The sequence below is a fragment of the Syngnathus leptorhynchus genome, chromosome 8 (genome assembly GCF_054491065.1).
Source record: "Syngnathus leptorhynchus isolate UIUO chromosome 8, UIUO_Slep, whole genome shotgun sequence".
In the NCBI taxonomy this organism is placed as follows: Eukaryota; Metazoa; Chordata; class Actinopteri; order Syngnathiformes; family Syngnathidae; genus Syngnathus; species Syngnathus leptorhynchus.
Window position 1 is genome coordinate 597510 of NC_141202.1, and position 20486 is coordinate 617995.

General features: G+C 48.7%; 5 protein-coding genes and 1 long non-coding RNA gene across 8 annotated transcripts; 3 read left to right on the forward strand and 3 right to left on the reverse strand.

The window, feature by feature from the left end:
* Positions 1 to 70: 70 nt before the first annotated feature.
* Positions 71 to 2610, reverse strand: ccdc127a (coiled-coil domain containing 127a). 2 transcript variants are annotated; one of them, XM_085918577.1, is made up of 4 exons: positions 2486 to 2610; positions 1542 to 1673; positions 952 to 1196; positions 71 to 863 (listed from the first exon to the last, which is right to left on the reverse strand). In XM_085918577.1, the coding sequence occupies exons 2-4, from the start codon at positions 1666 to 1668 to the stop codon at positions 417 to 419; spliced, it is 819 nt and encodes a 272-aa protein (XP_085774703.1). In that variant the 5' UTR covers positions 1669 to 1673; positions 2486 to 2610; the 3' UTR covers positions 71 to 416. The 2 variants fall into 2 exon arrangements, with proteins under 2 accessions (XP_085774703.1, XP_085774702.1); XM_085918576.1 differs by lacking the exon at positions 2486 to 2610 and adding an exon at positions 2120 to 2413.
* Positions 2411 to 6570, forward strand: sdha (succinate dehydrogenase complex, subunit A, flavoprotein (Fp)). The gene is made up of 15 exons (XM_085918570.1): positions 2411 to 2566; positions 3119 to 3199; positions 3297 to 3458; positions 3560 to 3703; positions 3883 to 4047; positions 4130 to 4278; positions 4360 to 4484; positions 4563 to 4731; positions 4820 to 5015; positions 5084 to 5255; positions 5320 to 5438; positions 5513 to 5624; positions 5816 to 5946; positions 6029 to 6142; positions 6221 to 6570. Exons 1-15 carry the CDS (start codon positions 2504 to 2506, stop codon positions 6305 to 6307), a joined length of 1989 nt encoding a protein of 662 aa, XP_085774696.1. The 5' UTR covers positions 2411 to 2503; the 3' UTR covers positions 6308 to 6570.
* A 1022-nt stretch (positions 6571 to 7592) lies between these two features.
* maneal (mannosidase endo-alpha like) lies at positions 7593 to 11713 on the forward strand. Its single transcript, XM_085918574.1, has 4 exons — positions 7593 to 8191; positions 8847 to 8956; positions 10416 to 10492; positions 10596 to 11713. The coding sequence occupies exons 1-4, from the start codon at positions 7720 to 7722 to the stop codon at positions 11230 to 11232; spliced, it is 1296 nt and encodes a 431-aa protein (XP_085774700.1). The 5' UTR covers positions 7593 to 7719; the 3' UTR covers positions 11233 to 11713.
* yrdc (yrdC N(6)-threonylcarbamoyltransferase domain containing) lies at positions 11567 to 13759 on the reverse strand. The gene is made up of 6 exons (XM_085918579.1): positions 13389 to 13759; positions 12867 to 13062; positions 12559 to 12673; positions 12354 to 12473; positions 12157 to 12287; positions 11567 to 12018 (listed from the first exon to the last, which is right to left on the reverse strand). Exons 1-6 carry the CDS (start codon positions 13555 to 13557, stop codon positions 11952 to 11954), a joined length of 798 nt encoding a protein of 265 aa, XP_085774705.1. The 5' UTR covers positions 13558 to 13759; the 3' UTR covers positions 11567 to 11951.
* On the forward strand, positions 13431 to 14286 carry LOC147051533 (uncharacterized). The gene is made up of 3 exons (XR_015066929.1): positions 13431 to 13975; positions 14036 to 14131; positions 14202 to 14286. It is a non-coding gene; the product is annotated as an uncharacterized LOC147051533 (long non-coding RNA).
* mtf1 (metal-regulatory transcription factor 1) lies at positions 14273 to 20412 on the reverse strand. 2 transcript variants are annotated; one of them, XM_085918568.1, is made up of 11 exons: positions 20183 to 20412; positions 18977 to 19487; positions 18282 to 18520; positions 18088 to 18219; positions 17920 to 17993; positions 17686 to 17819; positions 17525 to 17602; positions 17341 to 17443; positions 16748 to 17277; positions 16613 to 16679; positions 14273 to 16522 (listed from the first exon to the last, which is right to left on the reverse strand). In XM_085918568.1, exons 2-11 carry the CDS (start codon positions 19427 to 19429, stop codon positions 16113 to 16115), a joined length of 2220 nt encoding a protein of 739 aa, XP_085774694.1. In that variant the 5' UTR covers positions 19430 to 19487; positions 20183 to 20412; the 3' UTR covers positions 14273 to 16112. The 2 variants fall into 2 exon arrangements, with proteins under 2 accessions (XP_085774694.1, XP_085774695.1); XM_085918569.1 differs by lacking the exon at positions 20183 to 20412 and adding an exon at positions 19777 to 20101.
* Between the last annotated feature and the right edge of the window lie 74 nt (positions 20413 to 20486).

A 20486-nucleotide genomic window follows, 5' to 3' on the forward strand; every position in this document is an offset into this window, starting at 1 on the left:
GACGGAAGGACACGCGCAACTAGTGTTGACACGTTTTTATCCTTACGTGAGAAAATAGAACCACCACAAATTCCTACACCGAGGCTTTATTGTGCGCAAAACACAGAGTGCTTACTTAGGGCATCTGAACATAAAATAGAGCTGAAGAGGAGTAAGCATCAGCACACTTCACGCTAAAATCTCTTTCAATGTTGCAGTCTCAATGAAAATGTTGACAATCAAGTGCATGTCATGAAATGTTCATTTCAAACGACTATATTTTCAGCTTTGATTGCGTGCGTATCCAATGTGGATATCATTTAAGTGCATTTGTATCTCATGATTTGAAGTTAATGCTTCTTATTTGGGGTATCCAGGAAGAACTCATTGTTTTAAAAAGTCAGAACTTGCTCCATATTCCATTTCTGCTGTTCCTATCATTTTGTTTGCGCCTTAACGTTTTCCCCAAGGAGGACTGCCTCGGTTCTCTTGTGTTTCTGAACAGTGACCTGCAGCTGCCAGTACTTGAGATAAACCCACATGAGACTTCCATTCTTCCTCTTGTCCACGTTCATCACGTTTGCGCAATGCTTATCCCTCTTAAAAATATATTTAAGATCATCCTCCAGATTGAGTTCATCCAGGACAGGCTCCTTGACGGCTTCCAGCAGCATGTTTCTCTCCATCTCTAGGCGCTTGTCTCGAGGTAGGATGAGGGAACAGTAGGCGTTCTGGCGCTCCACGAGTTGAGCCTCGAGATGGCGCAGTGCGGCGTTGGCTCTCTGGAACCACTCATTCTGTTGCTCCGTGGCCTGATGCAGGATGGCTCCTCCAGCTCCAGACTTGATATAGTTTTGCTTCTCTTCTTCCAACCACTCACGCTCCTGATGAGAGATTGTTTGGTGTGCAAAGGTGCTCGAGCCATTCAATTCAATAGGTCAGTCGCCATCAGTGTTTGTGAAACAAGATTACCTGCTCTAAACGTTTCCGTTCTTCTACCAGGAGATGGCTCTGGGAGATCATGGCCTGCTTGTAGCCTTTCACCCTCTGTCTTTCCTTCTCGAGCTCCAACTCCAAGGAAGCCACGGCTCTGCGCCTCTCTGTTAGCGTCTCTTCATACCTGGACTCCATCTCGCTTTTTACCAGGAACACATCTTTGTTATACTTGGATTTGACCTTCTCGATCTCCCTCTGAGACTCCCGGGTCCAGATCCAACCTGAGAAGACAAAAAAAAAGGCATCTGCATCAGCTGCAGAGATGTAATTGTTCATGTAAAAAAATGTCAAAAATATATTCATGAAATGGTCCGAAATACAACAAAAAATCTATTTAGTGTTTGTTAATATTAAGAACATAATGTACCGTGCAAACAAACGTGCCTAATGCACTAATCGCCCTCGATGTTTGTCACAAGTCCTGATACACCACAATATTTTGTTCATTTTTGCAGTCGGGAAATTGAGAATAGTTTCTCATTGTACGACAGTGTGTAACTATGATAATTGACAGGAATTTTAAAATCCCACCCATGGTATATGAAACACTTGCTGATGCAACTTACGAAATGCAGCCAGCCCCAGCATAGGCACCAGGAGAGCATAGTTCCACTGGTTGCCATCTGCGCCTCCCTCTCTTTCTCCTGCGTCTGGTTGAATGTTCCATCTTGGGGGGTCATTCAGGTTGTTCATTGAAGCTATTGACACACCACACAAACAAATCAAAACATAAGCATGAACATGATCATGTGGGATTGTTTTTTCAAGTCACATATTGAGTCTATGAGTGAGCAAATGTCATCTAATTGCATCTCTGTACGCTGTACTTCAGCATAACTACAGATAGGGGGAAAAAAGAATGTATTTAAGTAAAAGCACAAATGTACAGACGTGTACTCCAGGACAAAAGTAAAAATGATTTTTTATTGTGAATACCCGCGGCAAAACATTCACATGCTTGCAATGTTGACAGCCCAGCTAACCACAACAAAGCTAACTAAGTCAAGGCTAAAAAGCTAGCTAGCATGTAGGCTTACGCGCTCATACACCTTAGAGTAGATCACAAACGCATCCGACGGGACTTTGTTATTGCGACAATTTAACCCGTGTGTGTGTGTTTTGAGGTCACGGGGTTGTGTCTCACCTTGAAAGGAAAGTCTAGGTCACTTCTACATTTGTTCCTCCACCATCTAGCCAGGTTATACAATTTCTAACCGGTTGACGCTCCGTCTACACATCAATGGGGGTGTTTAGATTGGTGTTATTAAAGACGTTCCATTACATGACATAATACGCACACGTACACGAGTAATTTAACTTAAGCAAACATTAAAATGTTCATTTAGTTTAAATAAAAGTTGCTACATTAGGTAGAAAACGTTTTCAAATACACCGTATGTATTATGTCACCCCTGTTTATCGGGGGGTGGTTCATTCCAGTCGCCCAGAATACGTCAGCCTCTAGCTGGTCTGGACTCTGAAGTTGGATCGTATCGGATCGACGTCTCACCTCTGGCGGACGGATAACATGGCTGCTGTTCAAGCTGCTTCTCGCCTCCTTTCCAAGAGGATCATATCCTCCAGGAAAGCAGTGAGTATCTGTACTCGTTTTGTGTACTTGTGCATTGTATGTCAAGTTCCAAATGAAGCTCTTTCCCCCTTCACGGTGACGTCTATTGCTTTCATAACGAGCGACTTGCGTAACCTGCGTTATGTAGGAAAGAAAGGAAGGAAGGGCTGCTTCAATGTAACACTAGCTCTCCGGTGTCAAATATATATTTTGTTGTCGTCTCTTTCAAACTTTGTACATCTATGTTTAACCAGGTGTTATTCTCTTCCGTTAAGAACGAGTTGACTTCCTTGCCCTTGTGAGAAGGGTTGTAGCTCTTGTTGTTAGCATGCTTGTTAGCGTGGCATGACGTATGTTTAGGAACCTCCAAACATTGTGTGAGACCTATTATTCCACGTAATAACACATTAATAGGGCGCTGTATACACTATCACCATACTGTAGAGCAGGGCTCACGAATTCCAGTCCTTGAGAGCCTTCAAGCTCAAATGGCAGAATTGTCTGATGCATCAGCAGAGCTTGCGATATCTGCCGAGTCTCTTCATGAACAAATATTTCTGTCTTTGCTGCCAGGTCTCTGGTACTGCAGTTCAAGGTTCCAGGAATCTGCACTTCTCCGTTTACGGCAAGAAAGATGCCAAGGTTTCTGACAACGTGAGTTGAAATAATCATCCATCCAAGAGTCTGAATCTATCCATATGTTGTGGGTCACTGTAATCAATGCTGTAAGGTTTTCTTTGTTTTTGCTCAGATCTCCAATCAGTACCCGGTCGTGGATCACGAGTTTGATGCGGTGGTGGTTGGCGCTGGCGGAGCGGGACTCCGGGCAGCTTTTGGCCTGTCTGAGGCTGGCTTTAACACTGCCTGCGTCACCAAGCTTTTCCCCACCAGGTCTCACACCGTTGCGGCGCAGGTACGCTCAATCCGTTTTAGTCAGGCTCGGCTCGGCTCGGCTCCCGATCTTCTATATTACCGTCAAACAAAAGTCAACATTTGCCCAACGTGGATTTTCAGGGTGGAATCAACGCGGCGCTCGGCAACATGGAGAACGACGACTGGAGGTGGCATTTCTACGACACAGTGAAGGGCTCTGATTGGCTAGGAGACCAAGACGCCATCCATTACATGACAGAGCAGGCTCCCGCAGCTGTCGTGGAGGTAGGTGCTTGTTGAAACTCACGCCGTTCTCCAATGTCAATCAAAACATCATGTATTTGTTGACGCATCTTCATTTTGGACATGATTAAAAGCCGGCATCCAAACAATGTTGTGCAGATTGAAATATCGCCAAGATGCATTGTGCCTTCTCTCACATCCTCTTTTTCTCTCGCCACTAGTTGGAGAACTTTGGCATGCCTTTTAGCCGCACAGAGGACGGTAAGATCTACCAGAGGGCTTTTGGAGGTCAAAGTCTGAAATACGGCAAAGGAGGCCAAGCCCACCGCTGCTGCTGTGTCGCAGACAGGACGGGCCATTCGCTACTTCACACTCTGTATGGTCGGGTAAGTTGGGAATGCACAAAGAGCCTTTGGACACGCGCGCCTATGACGCTACGTTGAGCCTTTGTCTCCATCTCGTCTTCAGTCGCTGCGTTACGACACCAGTTACTTTGTGGAGTATTTTGCGCTGGACCTGCTGATGGAGGACGGCGAGTGCAAAGGCGTGATCGCGCTGTGCATGGAGGACGGATCTATCCATCGCTTCAGAGCTCAGAATACCGTCATCGCTACCGGGTAAAGTGGCCACTTTGCCAGGGTTGACCTTTTCCGAGGGGATCTCAAGAAAAGGCTCTCTCTCTCTCTCTCTCTTTCCAGGGGTTACGGTCGAACTTATTTCAGCTGCACGTCTGCTCACACCAGCACCGGCGACGGAAACGCCATGGTGACCAGAGCAGGTCTGCCCTGCCAGGATTTGGAGTTTGTGCAGTTCCATCCCACTGGTGAGAAAACCACACCAAAGGTTCTGCGCATCAGCCCTCGCGCGACTCCATCCTCTGGAATCTCGTTCATCTTTCCAGGGATCTACGGCGCCGGTTGTTTGATCACCGAGGGCTGCCGTGGCGAGGGAGGCATCCTGATCAACAGCGAGGGCGAGCGCTTCATGGAGCGCTACGCGCCCAACGCCAAGGACCTGGCATCCAGAGACGTGGTGTCCCGCTCCATGACCATCGAGATCAGAGAGGGCAGGTGATTGATCCGCGTTCATCCTGACACTGCATTTTGAGAATCTCTGCAACAACGGGGGAGCACTCTTAACTTGAGTGTGGTTCTTCAGGGGTGTGGGTCCAGAGAAGGACCACGTCTACCTGCAGCTGCACCACCTCCCTCCTCAGCAGCTCGCCACCAGGCTGCCCGGCATCTCGGAGACGGCCATGATCTTCGCCGGCGTGGACGTCACCAAGGAACCCATCCCCGTCCTGCCGACCGTCCACTACAACATGGGAGGCGTCCCTACAAACTACAAGGGCCAGGTAAGTCCCGTGCTTGGTTGGCTCTTCTGCAGGCGAGAGATGCTTCTGAAGTTGCACCCGCCCGTCAGGTGATCACTCACGCTAACGGCGAAGATAAGGTGGTTCGTGGGCTGTACGCCTGCGGAGAGGCCGGCTGCGCCAGCGTTCACGGTGCCAACCGACTCGGCGCCAACTCTCTTTTGGACCTGGTGGTGTTTGGCAGAGCCTGCGCCCTCACCATTGCTGAGGAGCACAAGCCCGGTAAGGCGGCGGCACGTGATTAGGACCAGATTGCTTGATGATTTTGCTTCTTCTGTCCGTCAAGGAGAGGCACTTTCCCCTCTTAAGTCCAACGCAGGAGAAGAGTCTGTGGCCAACCTGGATAAGCTGAGGTTTGCCAACGGAAGCTTGCGAACCTCTGAAATAAGGCTCAACATGCAGAAGGTATGCGTGGGCACGCACACCTTGCTCACACACGCACACACACACAGACTATAATTGAGTCCTTGTTTCCGCAGGCCATGCAGGCTCACGCCGCCGTGTTCCGTACCGGCTCTGTTTTGAAGGAGGGATGTGACAAACTGGATGCCATTTACCAGACCATGGACGATATCAAGACCTTTGACAGAGGTAGGTTTCAAGAAAATTGTGGGGCTTTCATAGAAACCATTCAAGTGGAATTCCAAATGCTAGTCGGGGTTCTCTGGCCATATGCTTTGATACAATGACAGCACCTTGTCACCCTTCCAGACATTCACGACGTGTGGTTTTGACCCCAATCAAAAGTCATTCTTTCTCATTTCCACTGCCACCGTCTTCAGGCATCGTGTGGAACACCGACCTGGTGGAAACACTGGAGCTGCAGAATCTGATGCTGAACGCCGTCCAGACCATTCACTCGGCCGAGCAGAGGAAGGAGAGTCGAGGAGCTCATGCCAGAGAAGACTACAAGGTTCTGTGTTTCAGAAGAGAGGGAATAATCCCTCTTCATCCCTCCCTCCCTTTTCTGACACGGCGTCTCTTTTGGTTGACAGGATCGCATCGATGAGTACGATTACTCCAAGCCATTGCAGGGTCAGGAGAAGAAGCCCTTTGAGCAGCACTGGAGGAAACACACCATGTCCTATGTTGAGCCCAAAACTGGCAAGGTACGGTGGCTTGTTTTCTGCTGCCTGCCTACCTGGATGGATGGCCTCAATAAATCAACTGATCTATCTCCTCTGCAGGTGACCTTGGAGTACCGTCCTGTCATTGACCACTCTCTGGATGAGCAGGACTGCGCCCATGTCCCTCCCGCCATCCGCTCTTACTAAGAAGCCCTCCCATGTCTGCAAATTGTGAAATTGTTCCTTCAATACACAACACATTGAAGGGGGGGGGGGGAGACTATGCTCACGTGTGGCGTGAATACATTTCATCATCCGTCTTTGTGCGCTTTTCCTAGATATGCTTTGCTTGAAATGCATTTGCTATTTCAGATTGGCTTCAGCCTGCACAAGCTTGTGTCGCTGTAAGGAAAGTTTTACGCATGTAAATATGAGCTCAATGTACAATAAACATCATGGATTACATCCTACCTGCGCGTTAAGAGTGAAATAGTGAACTATTGGTGTGTTTGCAGATAACAAGTGATGCAATACAAACGTAATCACGTGGTATATGGACATCAAGAACTAAATGAAGCAAGAACAAATTAAGACTTGTCATGTCACATTTTTTGCTTTGCTTTCTCTTAAGTAGCACACTGCTCTTTTAGTAAAGGCCTCAAATCCACTTATTGGTGCCTAGGCAATTGACGGACGGCCGGTATGAATGTCAAGGAAAATCAGTGCCTGCTTGGCACTCAGACTCATTTGAAGTGGTGACTATTTATTTGCCTGTTTTTTTTTTTCTCTGTTTCTGTTATGACACTAACTTTGGGTTCATGTTGAATAAAGAGGCAAGACTGTGTTGGAACACAAGTACTTTTCCTGTCCTGTAAAATAGACCAAACATGGAAATGTAGTGATTAGTCATCTAAAGTATGAATCGTAAATTTGCAACCAGAAATATTTGACTTTATTACTGTAGTTTATTTTTATTCCTAGCAAGTGACAATGACAATTGTGAACAAATGGAATTGGGGGAAGTGCTTGGCATCCCTTATCAAGTGCTCATCTGAGACCGCTCATGTCCCTCCTGGACCTTGTGACTACACTTTGATTTTTTTCCCCCTTTACCTCGTGTAGTGTACCTATTGAAGTGTCCATGAGGTGTACCTAATCACAGGCCACTTCATTAGGGAAAAAGTTTAAGTGCCACACCCGCCCTCACCCCCACCTCCTGATTGATTGGCTGTTTGATCCGTGACTGACTTCCATGTACAGTACATCAATAGAATTGCCATTTCACTCTATTCCAGGTTTCTCTGCAATCGTTCGCACGCACGCACGCACGCCCTTCTCCTCAAACCATGCTGATGGTGTGTGTGGCAGTTTCTCGCCAGTTGGTGTCGCTCCAGATCACCTAGTGACATCCGAACCGGAAGCACCCAATGGCGTCCTCCGCCCAACCGCACACAAGCGCACGCTGCGATAGGACCACCCCCATCGAGCACCGGAGGAAGCGAAGCGGGCTGGCGAGCGAGCATGTACGCGCGGCTGGAGATGGGCCGTGCGCGGAGAAGACGGAGTCTCAGATAAAGGCCTCGCCACATTCACATCAGAACCGGCCGGTACCCCCGAACATGGGTCGACTGCGGAGGAGAGCTTGCGTGGCTTTCTTTCTCTTCACGCTCTTCATCTTCGGAGCCATGATGGCACTCCGGACCCTCAAGACCGGGGATGGCCTCTCGGATCTGGTCCCTAACACACTGGACCGGCGCGCCGCACAGCGGACCTCGTCATCCTCCGGTCAGCAGCGCACCAAGTCGGCTGCTGCGGTGTCCAACTCGGGTCCGGAGGGGAGCATCTTCGATGACGTGCACATTTTCTACTACGCGTGGTACGGAACCCCGCAGTCGGACGGCAAGTTCGTGCACTGGGACCACGTCCTGGTGCCGCACTGGGACCCGAAGATCGCGTCCAGCTACCCGCGCGGGAGGCACATGCCGCCCGAGGACATCGGCTCCAGCTTCTACCCGGAGCTCGGCCCGTACAGCTCCAGGGACCCGGACGTGCTGGAGTCCCACATGGAGCAGATCGCGGCTTCGGCGGCAGGTATGATACATTCATGCGGGTATTTCACTTTACACCTTGACTACTTTCAGCAACTCTGGCTAAGAAAAAAGCAGGACCACGGACAGCTCCCGCATGCTTGTAGAGCGCATTGGAGTCGATGACGCTTCTTTTTTGGCAATCCTATCAAATGAAAGGAAATGGCCGATCCAGGCCCCGGGGATTTTTCTCTCTCTCTAAAAACAGCACGGAAAAACTCAACTTGGTTTTTCATGAAAACTCACTGATTAACCAAAGCCATGTATGCGCATTATAAAACGAGTTTAGACGCCATCTAGTGGCAGGGTCTGCATTCCCTGTGAATAAGTTGACTGTTTATCAAAAAGCGATGTCAAGCCATTTTGGTTGTCCAATCAAGCCGAAAGATGAATGCTCGTGGGCGGCGGTACAGCGAGCCCGAGAGACACCGGAATCCTCGGTGTCCGATAACAGCTCACGCGGCGAGCCTCCTGGACATTTGAGGTGCAGCAAGGTTACAAAACACCGCGGCCATCTGTTGCTCCGAGGTAGACAGATTGGATGCAACAGAATCTGCTTACTGAGTGAGACATTTGAGCCGGAAAGGCTTTTTCACAAGTTCAAGCAAAGGACATTTCGTATTGGCACACTTTGAGACTGACTGGAGCATCATCCGCAGGGGTTCTGGTGCTGTCCTGGTATCCTCCCGGCACGGCTGACGACAACGGGGAACCCGCTGACGATTTTCTACCTGCCATACTGGACGCCGCGTATCGACACAATCTCAAGGTAAGTAAAGAGAGAGGAAAAGTTTATGGCCCTGCTCCAAATATGCTCAAGCGCCTTTTTTTTTTAGTTTCCAAAGAACTGCCGTGAAAGCAAATCTGCACAGGCAGTGCTGACATTTTGGGGACGTGGGGAAGGACGCGGGCTCGCCGTTGGGACTCGCCGTTGGGACTCAACGTACGAGCTGAGCGAGCGAGCGTGGACCAATTGGCAACTAGGCCGGAAAATACACGTGCGGTGGCCTTATTGAAAGCTTATAAACATTTTAAAACCGGCAAAAGGGAGGAGCGTTTGATTATGAGAAGGAACTGATCTCACATCCAGTTTCTATGAGGCTTGAAAGCTTCTCGTGTCTTTCCTTCTGAAAGACGGACAAAAGACAAGATGGTCTCCCAAGGGACCTTGCGCTAGCGGCGTTAATAATGCAGAGACAGCGCTTGTGCTACACGTAAAGACAATCAACCGACTGACGAAAGAAATTCTTGAGTCCGTGAAAATGCACAGTTTGACATAGTCTGGTTGCCACAAGTCCTTTTAAATGCTATGCGTCTGTCTTCAGAATTGGTATTCAAACTCATGTTGGATGGGGCATCAAATTCCTGCCACCCACTAAAAACACAAAGCGCACTTGGGCGATGGGGGGAAAAAAACAAAAAAAAAGCCAGCACTGCACTTTTTTTTTGTAGCATTATATAAACGGAAGACTATTTGAGTCGCAGCCACTCACCCACACAAGCTGGTCACGCATTGCGCCGCAAATATCTGCACGGCTTGCTGCTTGACCTCCAGCCCACCCAAAGTCTCTTTAGCAAGGGCCTGCGATTTACAAAATGAATGCAAATGTGTTGGCAGTGAGTGAAAACTCAGGCCCCAAGTGAGATTAAGGTTGGGGAATTGTGCACGTCCCCGATTCCGCAGGGGATGCAAACGTTCGGCGTGCTGATGAGGTCGTATTATGCAATCCACAGAGTATTAGAAAGTGGAGTCCCACAAGGATCTGTGCCGAGTACAGCTCAGATGTATTTAACACTGTGTGGAGTGCATTTACATGCAAGAGATGTTTCTTGAAAATGAGTTTCTTTATTTTTATTTTATGATTCATTTGAATTAATTGTAATTAAAATCATTGTCATATCTTTATGAAAAATACTTATTTTTTTCCCAACTACTTTGTAAATCTGCCATCTGACGTTTTTCTCAATTCCTCCTGAGACATTTTTTTTCCTCAGACAAAAATGTTTTCATGTGGATCATTAATAATTGAGAAAGTGCCTTTAAATATTCAACTTTTTGAGTACGTGTCATTTTGATTCCCTTGTTACACTGCTGTTTTTTTTGTTTTTTCAAACCCCATTAGTTGGAAAAACAACCTGAAGGAAATGCACCATTGCTATCCCTCCCCGCAGTACTGTGCACCGAAACCATGAGTGACTTTTTTTTTTTTTTTTTCCCCCCCCCCCAGGCGGCATTTCACATCCAACCCTACAGAGGACGGAATGAACAGAGCGTGCTTGACAACGTCAAGTACATCATTGACAGGTAAGGTTCTGCTGCCAACGCGACTTTCTGCTTCTAGAAGGGCCTTTTTTGCAAAAGTGCGACATCAGCTCGCTCGCTGGCTCGTTGGTCTCTTTCGCCGAAGGTACGGCGACCACGCGGCCTTCTACAAGTTCACGTCGAGCACGGGGAAGAGCCTGCCCCTGTTCTACATCTACGACTCGTACCTGACGCCGGCCGAATCCTGGTCGCAACTGCTGACGGCCGGCGGCTCGCGCAGCTTGCGCGGCTCGGCTTACGACGGCGTTTTTGTGGCTCTGATCGTGGAGGAGCGCCACAAGCGGGACATCGCGGCGGGCGGCTTCGACGGCATGTACACCTACTTCGCCTCCAACGGGTTCTCCTTCGGCTCGTCGCACCAGAACTGGAAGGCCATCAAGGCCTTCTGCGACGACAACGACCTCCTGTTCGTCCCCAGCGTGGGGCCGGGCTACGTGGACACCAGCGTGCGGCCGTGGAACGGCCACAGCACCCGCAACCGGGTCAACGGGCGCTACTACGAGACGGCCCTCCAGGCGGCGCTGGACGTGCGGCCCGAGGTGCTGGCCGTCACCTCGTTCAACGAGTGGCACGAGGGCACGCAAATCGAGAGGGCCGCGCCCAAGAAGACGCCCGCCAGGGTGTACCTGGACTACCGGCCGCACGGGCCGCAGCACTATCTGGAGCTGACCAGACGCTGGGCTGAGAAATTCAACAAGGAGAAGGAGCAGTGGCTCATGTGAGAGGAAAAAAAACAATGGCAGCAGATATTACAATAAGCTAGAGCGGCAAAGCAACGTTGCGGTCAAAACCCCAAACGGAAAATCCACCACGACTAAACAAAATCCCGACTCGTTGCTGAAATCCGAAAATGTGTACATTTTGCTCGATCCGTCTTAATTGTGCTGTTATTAATTAACCTCACCATTGATTTTTCAGGGAAGCAAAAGCGGCTTTGGTTTGTGTTCCGTCCTTGTAAATGGCTTTCATCACTCCAAATATGTAAAGGGTATTTGCATTTTTTTTTTGGTCTCCAGAGTGGAATTTTTCACAATCAAACTATTGACTCTGTTGTCCAGCGACAATAAGCGTCCAGACACATAAATATTGGCTTTTTATTGTACAAGCGCTTTTAAATAACAAATGTAGCATGCTGAGAAAATCCATTCATATCCCTCAAAGCTTTTTTTTTTTCCCCTCCTGTTATATAAACAATACATTATAGGCCCCCCCTCCCCTGCTTCTATATCTATATTACACATGAGCGGTGGTAACGAGATACAATCATTTGGATTGGACAAAATGGTGGAGAAGTGCCACGTCATCCCAAGATTTTTTAAAATACGGTCAAATGAAGTGCACAAACACACGTCAGTATAAAAATACCACCGGCGGGCGCCTTATTTCTTCTGGTTTGGAAATGACGATTAAGAATCTTGCTTGTGCGTTGCACTTTGAATATTCATCCCAACAGCTCCAAGGTGAGTCCATATTTGCCTTCCAGGACCTTCACCGTTGAGGAAAAGGCGCTAAGAACCCAATGAACACTTGGTTGGCTTTCTTTTCTTTTTTTTTAATGGCACGCAAAGACATTTTTTTTTTCGTGAACCCGCTAAGTAAATGCTATTTTCAGTCATTCGGTATGAAAATAAAGAGGAGAAACTTACCACCCGGGTCTTATGATGCGGTACCTGCCGCGTACCGCCAGGTCCACCACGGTGGATCCGAGGCGGCTCTGGTCTCCTATCGGTCCTCCGTCCACCACCACGGATAACTTGGGCCAAAGATCTTGAAACTCCTGTAAATGAAGAAACAGCTAACAGCTGCTAACGGCGGCGCCCGTTCCTTCCACGATGAAACTTACATGGACGGCCACGGTGCTGTTTTGCGAGCTGACGTTGGCGCTGGTCAGCGCCAGAGGCTCGCCGCACATCTGACAGAGACGCCGCATGAAGACGCAGTCTGGAATACGGACGCCTACGAGCTGAGGGCGACGGCACACGCAATCGACGATGAAAAAAAAAAAATCAATAGCTACGTAAATAAGTCAGCAGTTTTTGATGACTTACCGACGTGAAGGGGTTGAGGTCTTTGTTGAGTATTTGCGACCTTTCCAGCACCAGTGTGACCGGGCCTGGCAGGAGGTCGCGGAGGAGGTCCTCTTTAACGTTCACCTTACAGAATCTGCACATGGAGGCGAGATGCGTTGTGTCCAGTTGGGAAAAAATTCTCTTTGCCCATTCCGAACCAATTGTAAACAAAGACAATGACACTTTGTGCACCTAATCAAAGTCCACTAGTTTAATGCTAGCATAGAACCATTTGGTGGTGTTCCATATGGGAGGTTCCTTCCGCTGGGACTTGAAGATGTTCTTACTTGTATATTTGTTGGATTTCGCCCACACAAATGGCCAAGGGCTTCTGTTCATTGCGCTCCTTGATGTCGTAGATCTTGCGGACAGCGGCCGAGTTCTGAGCCAGACAAGCCAGACCGTAGATGGTGTCGGTGGGCACGGCGACCACGTGACCTTCCTGCAGGGCTTTCACCGTACAGCTCAGGATGTCAGCAATATCTGAGGGGGGGAGAACAGCAATCGACCTTTATCGACCTTTGCCAAATGGAAACACAAAGCTCAAATATATCAATGCGGCTTGAGCAGCAATTCTTTGAGGACAACAATGTTTCCAATCACTAAAAACAGAAATGCTGTTCGAATCTTCTCAGTTCAAACAATCTCGTATAAAGTTTGAACGTAGAAATAGCAACGAGTAGACCAGTCCAACAGGTACATTCAAGAATCTGATGCAATATGCCGATATGTTAGGTTGCCTCCTCTTTAAAGTATCTCGATCAAAGATTTATTTAAAAAAAACAAAAAACATTTGGTCATTCAGTTACCGGTAGGAGGCTCCTGTGGAAGAAACGGCCCGTCGCCCGTGACTGGCCCCAAATGCAGCACTTTGGTCTTTAATCGATGACACATTTCACTTCCGACACGGCAAAGTGCAGAATGGTGAGCAGCTCTGGATTTAATTACATGTACTGCTAAATTTCCAAGATACTTCATGAAAGTGCGTCAAAGCGTTGACAAGTTGAAGAGGTGAAACATGCTACCGACGGACGGACGGACGGACAGCATGGGACTGGAGAGAAGCAAAGACTTCCGGGTGACGCCCCCATTTCATGACGTCACTTTCCTTAAAGCGTAGTTGTATTAAAAATAAAATAAAAGCGATTCACAGAAGTAATTTGACACAAAACACATTGTTACTTGCAGTATTGAATGTTTAAATGACGTGAAAAGATACTATTTACGGGCGACGCCATCTCGACCGCGCCCATCCACGATGGATATTTGAATCACCTGCCGGTGCCCGGCCCCGACTTTACAACTCGTATCCATTCTGTGGAAAGTTGCTCAATTTGTTTTAGAGATCTCCAAAATGTCTGAGGCCAATGATGCAAGTGCACCTGCAATGAAAAAGGTCAGTGAAGGAAATCCAGGGGTTCCACTCGCCCCAAATATCATGCGCAATGTTTCATAGGAGGAGGAGCTCAATGAGAGAATACGGATTACCAGTGAGAAAATCACCATGTGCGATCAAATCCTGGAGGACTTGAAAACTCTCCATCGTCTTCTGGTGAGCAGCGTCACGACGCCATTCTTGAATGAATCTTGAATCTTTTTTTTGGATTGTTATTTCTTCCCAGACACCATTTCCCCAGGATGCGACCTCGCCGCCCAAAAAATGACATGTTGAAACAATAAACCGATGACAGTGTTGTGAGACAATAAGGTTTTATTAGTATATTGCTCTTATTTGAGAAACTCATCATATGACTTTGTACGAAACGAGCATATGCAAACACGGAACATGATACATTCTCTTTAAAAAATACAAATCCTTGATCTCCGGGTGAGCACACATCCTTTTGGAGTTTCATTTGATTCCATGGAGATTTTTCAATCAATCAATCAATCTGCTTCCAAACAGGTGTCAAAATCAATAGTCAATTTGTAATATGGAGGCAAAAGGCAGACGTGGTTAGCCGGCACATCGTTCGCCTATAAAGCTCAGAAAGGATGAAAACAAAAGTCATTCTTAAAACAGAATCTTTCCATAAGTCGCGTTCCTTCGGCGTAGACTGCTATTAAACCGGTTTTCACATCATCCCAGATGGGGAAAAGGGCTTTTCTATATCATCCTGTAGTTGGCATAAGTGGTAATATCATCTCTTTCTACATATATATATATATTATTATTATAGCTAACATTTGCCACTGGAGTGAGTGATGCATATATATATATATATAAAAATATTTCCAACACAACACTATTTACCAAAAGAAGGGAAGAGATCTTGTGTTTGGGGCGCCTGTGTGCATACCTCTCGAATGCCTTAGTTGAAAATTGCATAGTTGATTCCATCGCACCATGTGTTTTCTTAACATTTGGACCCTCGTAAAACTGCATACATATCTGGAATGGTTGTGAGTGGGATTGCGGTCTTTACCGCTTTGCATATCTGCACTGGTTGTTTGGTTGCTTCTTGGGGAAATTAAGTCTGAGGTCTTTTTTTTTTTTTTTTTTTTTTGGGGGGGGGGCAATTGACACAAAACAATGTTCTAGCATGTGACCAAATATGTTAGCTCGGCATTCTAGAAGTGTTTTTTTTGTCTCTACAAAAATAAAAAAATTCACAATATTTTTTCGGTCCTCAGAAAATGTCACCCTAAAGTCAAATATGTAGTAAACAAGCCGTTCCGTTTCCCAGCCCTGGCTTTGAAAAGTCGCAGCGTGGAAATGCAATTGCGCAAAACGGAGGGAGCAGGGATCATTTAAAGGTCCCTGAGAGAACCGTGACCCCATCGTGACAGTAGTTGTTTGTTGCCGTTTCACTTGAAGGAGCATTTTTCTTCCTCATTCAGTAACAGAACCCAAACAAAAAGAATAAATTCGGAATAAATTAATAAAAGACTCTTCATCTATCGCAACAGCGTTGCCAGTCGGAAATTAAAGGCTTCAATAAATTAAAATGTACAATTTTTTTTAAATTAGGTTTAAGTTAGAGGGAAGCGATGCCATCGCAGCCATTTTGACGAGTCGGCTCAGACCTGAATTTGCGCAGAAAAAAACCAAAACCCAGCTCACATCTTTTGGACTAGTTTACAAGCGTGTCTGTCTACCCGTGAAGATTGTGCTGGGAGCTATTCTCCATCAGTGCATTACAACCAGCGCTAAGCGTGTGGCAGGATTTTTTTTTTCTTCTTCTCCTTCCTCCTCCTCCTCCTCCTCCAAGTGCAGTACAGCAACACACCTTCTCCGAGGCAGCAAAATGGCAACTCTTGCAATTTCAGTGTCTTGACAGCACAATTGTCATCAGTGACTTGGTATATACAATTTGAACACGAGTAGTATTAACAAGCTTCCTCCAAAGCCAACTCTTCCACTGCATTTTTCCCTGCATGAAATGCCGTCGACGTGTCAACAGTGAGCTCAACTACTGCAAAACTTGCGCAGCTACGAGAGGAGAATGCACTGAAGGTACGGGAGGGAGGGCGGGAGTGAGTCAAGCACGCGCTAGCTATTTAAGGAGCGAGGCCGCGCACACCGCAGCGCTCTAAGGATTGCCTTGGGTGGCCATGCTGAAGTCGTCGGCGACCAGCAGCAGCGCCTCGATGTTGGCGGCGCTCTCCGGGCTCTGCAGCGTCAGGAAGTCCGACACGTCCATGTTGGACAGCCCGTGCGACGACGGCGCCAACGTCTGAGCGGGGGAGGGATCGACTTCACCCACCTTGGACGAAGACTCGGCGGGGAGGCAGCACGGAGAAGCGGAGGCGGCGATAGGAGGAGGCGCTTGGGGTTGGGCCGGAGCGGAGGCGGCGCTCTCTGGCGCTTGCGCTGAGGTGGGCGGCGAGCAGGCCTTCTTCTCTTTGACCGTGTCCCGGCAGGCGCAGTGACACTGGCACGACTCTTCCTGCTTGATGATGATGACGGGCAGGCTCAGGCCGATCTGCTGGACCGAGCTGCCTGCAAAGACGACAACATTTCGAGTCGCTGACTTCCCAAGATAGTCGCTTCTGAAACTTTAGGCTGCAATCATCCCCCAAAAAATCTTACCAGCATTGCCTCCCACTGGTATGGCTGTCGTGAAGAAGACCTTCTCCACTTTTGCACCACTTTGTGACTGAAGGAATATTTCAAATGAAAATACAACAATCAATAGGACGAGTCATGGCCGTGTTTGAAACTCACCGCTTGCTCGGGATTCTGTTGGCTGTTGGCGGCGCTGCTCAGGATCCACTGAAGGTTCTGGTCGGACATAACCAGGCCGGGCTGCAGCAGGTTCTGAGTTGGCGCGATGGTGATGGTGGCGGGGCTGGACGCGGAAACAGAGTTACTGGCCAAAGGCACAGGTTGAGCTACAGCTGCCAGAGTGTCCGAGGCGGCGGCGGCGGTCGGCGCCGCCGTCGAAGCGCCCGGCAACGGAGCCGTCGGGGCGGGCGCCGAGATGGGAAGGGGAGCGGGCTGGGCCACGGTGTCCGAGGGAAGGAATGTCGAAGGCAGCGCGACGTAGTGCTGTGGCGCCGCTTGATTCTGCGCTTGGGCGGAAGCCTGAACGGGGCCGTCGGAGATGTGCACAAAAGCGGGCGCTTGAGCGGAGGCAGCCTGAGTAGAAGGAGGAGCCTCCATGACGGTGGGCGGGCGGGAGCAGGCGGTAGTGAGCGAGAAAGAGATGAGGGACGAAGCTTCGGTCTCCAGTCCGAAACGCTCGGGGACACTCTCTGAGGAGGAGAAAACCAATGCGGCTCAGCGGAGCCACAGCAAACCTTTGCGAAGGTTCTTACCGCTTGGCTGGGCCTCATCTTGGCTCACACTGTTTTCAGGACTCTGGAACATGAGCTCAAAGATTTTCACAGGGGTCACGTTGTTCAGGTCCAAATTCTGCACCTGGAAGGTCCATAGAAAGTTTCGGACACAGGGCAGGGCGCTTACAAAACATCCCGGTTGATACAGTCCGGCCGCACTCACGTTGTGTAGTTGCTCCCGCAGCTCTGAGTCAGTGGAGATCAGGCTCAAGTCACTGAGGCACAGTGAATGATTTGCATCCTATTAAAAAAAAACAAGATGTAAGTGTCAAAGCGCCGATGTGAGGAAGCGAATCATCCGAGCGGCGAGAAGCGGTGACTCACTTCGGACAGCGGGTGAGCGAGGGTGACGCTGAAAGGCTGCCCCTTGTCGTGACCTCGGATGTGACTCTTCAAACTGTACTGGCTGCTGAAGGTCTTCTCGCAGCCGTCGCTCGGACAGTTGAAGGGCTTCTCGCCTTGGGAAAAGCAAGAGTCGGCGGACGGGATCGCAATCTAAGTGAATCTCCTGGACGGCCATTTTTGAAAAGGCCGTAACGCAAATGTACTTGGCCGTACCCGTGTGGGTCCGAACGTGAGTTCTCAAGTGGTGACTTGCTGCAAAAGCTTTGCCGCAGCCGTCGTGGTCGCACCTTGAGGCCGGGGGGGGGGGACAGAAAACAAAAGAAAAAGTCAAGCTTATGGCACATAAAGACGTCTTTTGCGGATTCCGATTGCGCTGCTCACCGGAAAGGCTTCTCTCCGGTGTGCGTGCGAATGTGCTTCCTCAAGTCGCTGAGAGTGGTAAAGTACTTTGTGCATCCCTCTGATTCACAGTTGAACGTTTTGCCCGTGTGGAGTCTCTGGTGTGCTTTGAGCCTGCCCAGACAAACCCGGCAGATCTCAGCAATGCGGCGTCCGTCACTGAATTCCTTACCTACCTGTACAGGGTGTTGAAGGCCTTCTCGCAGCCTTGCACGTCGCACTCAAAGGGCTTCTCCTTGGTGTGCACGCGCACGTGGATTTTCAGGCTGTACGAGGTGAGGAAGGCCTTGCCGCAGCCTTGCTGGTTGCACACGAAGGTGTACTCGCCGCGGTGGGTCTTCTGGTGCGTGCGCAGGTTGCCCGCCGTGCTGTACGTCCTCGTGCAGCCTCCGAACATGCACTGGTAACGCTTCACCTGAGAGGCACCCAGGGAAATGTTTCAGACCATAGCCACGGTGTCGTGTGACTAACACGCAGCCGGATCAAAAAGACGCAAAAGCCAACAATGCGCACACAACACCACGAGCATTCATACTGGGTAAAATGTATGAATATCTCTGGGATTGCGCAAGCCTGTTAATCAGTAGCAAAAAAACTAAACAAAAAAACAGGAAGTGAACCATCTTCCCTTTTCTTTGTGACTCATCGTGAAACTGTTTCAACATCTAATTTCTTTATAAGCGCAATATGGAGATACGGGAGATTACATTTATGTCATAACGGCCCTCTGGGAAAAGCTGGAGGGACAACAACAACAACAACAACAACAACAACCCCCGTTCTACATTTTTGATTCTCGATTCATTTGGTAGCAGATTAGTTGTGATTCGTCGATTAATGGTTGCACATCTAATATCCTGAGCACGTTTACCTCCGTCTGCTTGGTCTCCGGACACTCCGAGTGCAGGGTGAGGGTGGCGCCCTCGATGTTGCGCGGCATGGGGGTGGAGCCCGGATTAATGGTGAACTGGATCTGGTCCGGCGAGATGGTGTGGTGCACGTAGCCCTGCGACATGGCGTCGGGGTCGGCCATGAAGGCCTCCTCCACGTCGCCCTCCCCTTCGGTCAGGAAAGTGACGCCGTCTTCGTCGCCCCCGCAGTGGCCTTCTTCCTCGCCTTCCTCATCCAAGCGGATGGGGTCCCGCTCGATGAGCACGGTGGTGCGGTCGTAGACGCGGGCGCCGGATGACGACGGCTCCGCCATCAGGTGCTCGCCCTTGGCGAAACGGAGCTTGTCTTCGTCGTCCTCGTCGCCCCCTTCCGAGGGGTCCACCTCTACCTCAAAGTACAGCGGCGCCACTGTTTGAGGGCCATTTTCAGACATGGTCCTTCCTTTTGGCCAAGGAGGTCTTCACTGGGCGCTTCACTGTCAATGGTTCAATCTAAGGAAACACATGATAGATTTCAATGATCTCGTCAGCTATGACTTTGATTTTTATACACGTAATAAAAGTGATATTTTATTGCTAGTGAGCTGGAACGGATTGTTGGCATTTCTCAATATCTGGAGGTAGCACTGCTCAGTAACTACCGGTACGTCCCTCCACAACTGTTCAAACACAGAAAGGATCTCGAACTTTCCTTTCATAAACACGCGACACTGTCAAAACATGACAGACACAAAGCGACTCAATGGAAGTCAAGGGAAATAATCAAAAGAACATCACTCACCTTTAAAAACGACCTTACAACCGCTCTGTCATATTTTTTTTCCACAACATACAAGCCGTTACAGATAGTCACACCGTGGCTTGTTTATTGCGCAATAATACCCCAGATATTCATATAGTCAAGTTTGTCGTGATCTTTTCCTATACTTGGTTAGCATCACCGCCTCGGATGCAAAGCTAACGAGCTACCACACATAATTAAAAAAAAATCCATTTTTAAATAGAAACACCAATACGTCTCGTTTTAACCAAGCAGCTGTGATACGCAACGGCCAAATGACCATTTTGTATGGTAGCGTCCATCCATTTGACATGAACCACCGACATTTAAGATGAGCTTTGGCACGGTCATCTAACGTTAAAAGGAGAGGCTAACAGCTAGCTTAGCTCACAAGCTAATCACTTACCGTTTGAATGTCGACAGCTGACCTTAAAACTCTCCAGTCTTCCCGACAGGCATTTATTTCCGCGCGACAATGCTGCACACTGGCTTTCCACGACTTACAAACCAGGTCCCGCAGTAAAATGTAGTTTTTTTGAGCGGAGATGATATTTTTGGGGGGGTGCTTTGGGATGTTTAGCACCGTGCGTGTAGCCTCCCTAGGATACCAAACGTCACACGCGTAGACATTCCTTGTGCATTGTGGGAAATTTTAACAATAACTGGACACAACCGCCCATTTTCATTTCGAAACTAAAAGTCGTTTTTGA

Excerpts from the sequence above, each read along its gene's own strand:
- mtf1 (XM_085918568.1), bottom strand. The coding sequence starts at position 19,429 with ATGTCTGAAAATGGCCCTCAAACAGTGGCGCCGCTGTACTTTGAGGTA. Across the intron at positions 17,603-17,685 it reads TCGCTCACCCGCTGTCCGAA|GATGCAAATCATTCACTGTG; the intron begins GTGAGTCACCGC and ends TTTTTTTAATAG. Across the intron at positions 16,523-16,612 it reads ACCAGTGGGAGGCAATGCTG|GCAGCTCGGTCCAGCAGATC; the intron begins GTAAGATTTTTT and ends TCGTCTTTGCAG.
- yrdc (XM_085918579.1), bottom strand. The coding sequence starts at position 13,557 with ATGAAGTATCTTGGAAATTTAGCAGTACATGTAATTAAATCCAGAGCT. Across the intron at positions 12,474-12,558 it reads ACCTCAACCCCTTCACGTCG|CTCGTAGGCGTCCGTATTCC; the intron begins GTAAGTCATCAA and ends CGTCGCCCTCAG. Across the intron at positions 12,019-12,156 it reads CGCATCATAAGACCCGGGTG|CGCCTTTTCCTCAACGGTGA; the intron begins GTAAGTTTCTCC and ends TTGGGTTCTTAG.
- maneal (XM_085918574.1), top strand. The coding sequence starts at position 7,720 with ATGGGTCGACTGCGGAGGAGAGCTTGCGTGGCTTTCTTTCTCTTCACG. Across the intron at positions 8,192-8,846 it reads GATCGCGGCTTCGGCGGCAG|GGGTTCTGGTGCTGTCCTGG; the intron begins GTATGATACATT and ends CATCATCCGCAG. Across the intron at positions 10,493-10,595 it reads GTCAAGTACATCATTGACAG|GTACGGCGACCACGCGGCCT; the intron begins GTAAGGTTCTGC and ends CTTTCGCCGAAG.
- sdha (XM_085918570.1), top strand. The coding sequence starts at position 2,504 with ATGGCTGCTGTTCAAGCTGCTTCTCGCCTCCTTTCCAAGAGGATCATA. Across the intron at positions 4,732-4,819 it reads ATCGAGATCAGAGAGGGCAG|GGGTGTGGGTCCAGAGAAGG; the intron begins GTGATTGATCCG and ends GTGGTTCTTCAG. Across the intron at positions 5,256-5,319 it reads TGCTGAGGAGCACAAGCCCG|GAGAGGCACTTTCCCCTCTT; the intron begins GTAAGGCGGCGG and ends CTGTCCGTCAAG.
- ccdc127a (XM_085918577.1), bottom strand. The coding sequence starts at position 1,668 with ATGAACAACCTGAATGACCCCCCAAGATGGAACATTCAACCAGACGCA. Across the intron at positions 1,197-1,541 it reads GCTGGGGCTGGCTGCATTTC|GTTGGATCTGGACCCGGGAG; the intron begins GTAAGTTGCATC and ends TTGTCTTCTCAG. Across the intron at positions 864-951 it reads AACGGAAACGTTTAGAGCAG|GAGCGTGAGTGGTTGGAAGA; the intron begins GTAATCTTGTTT and ends ATCTCTCATCAG.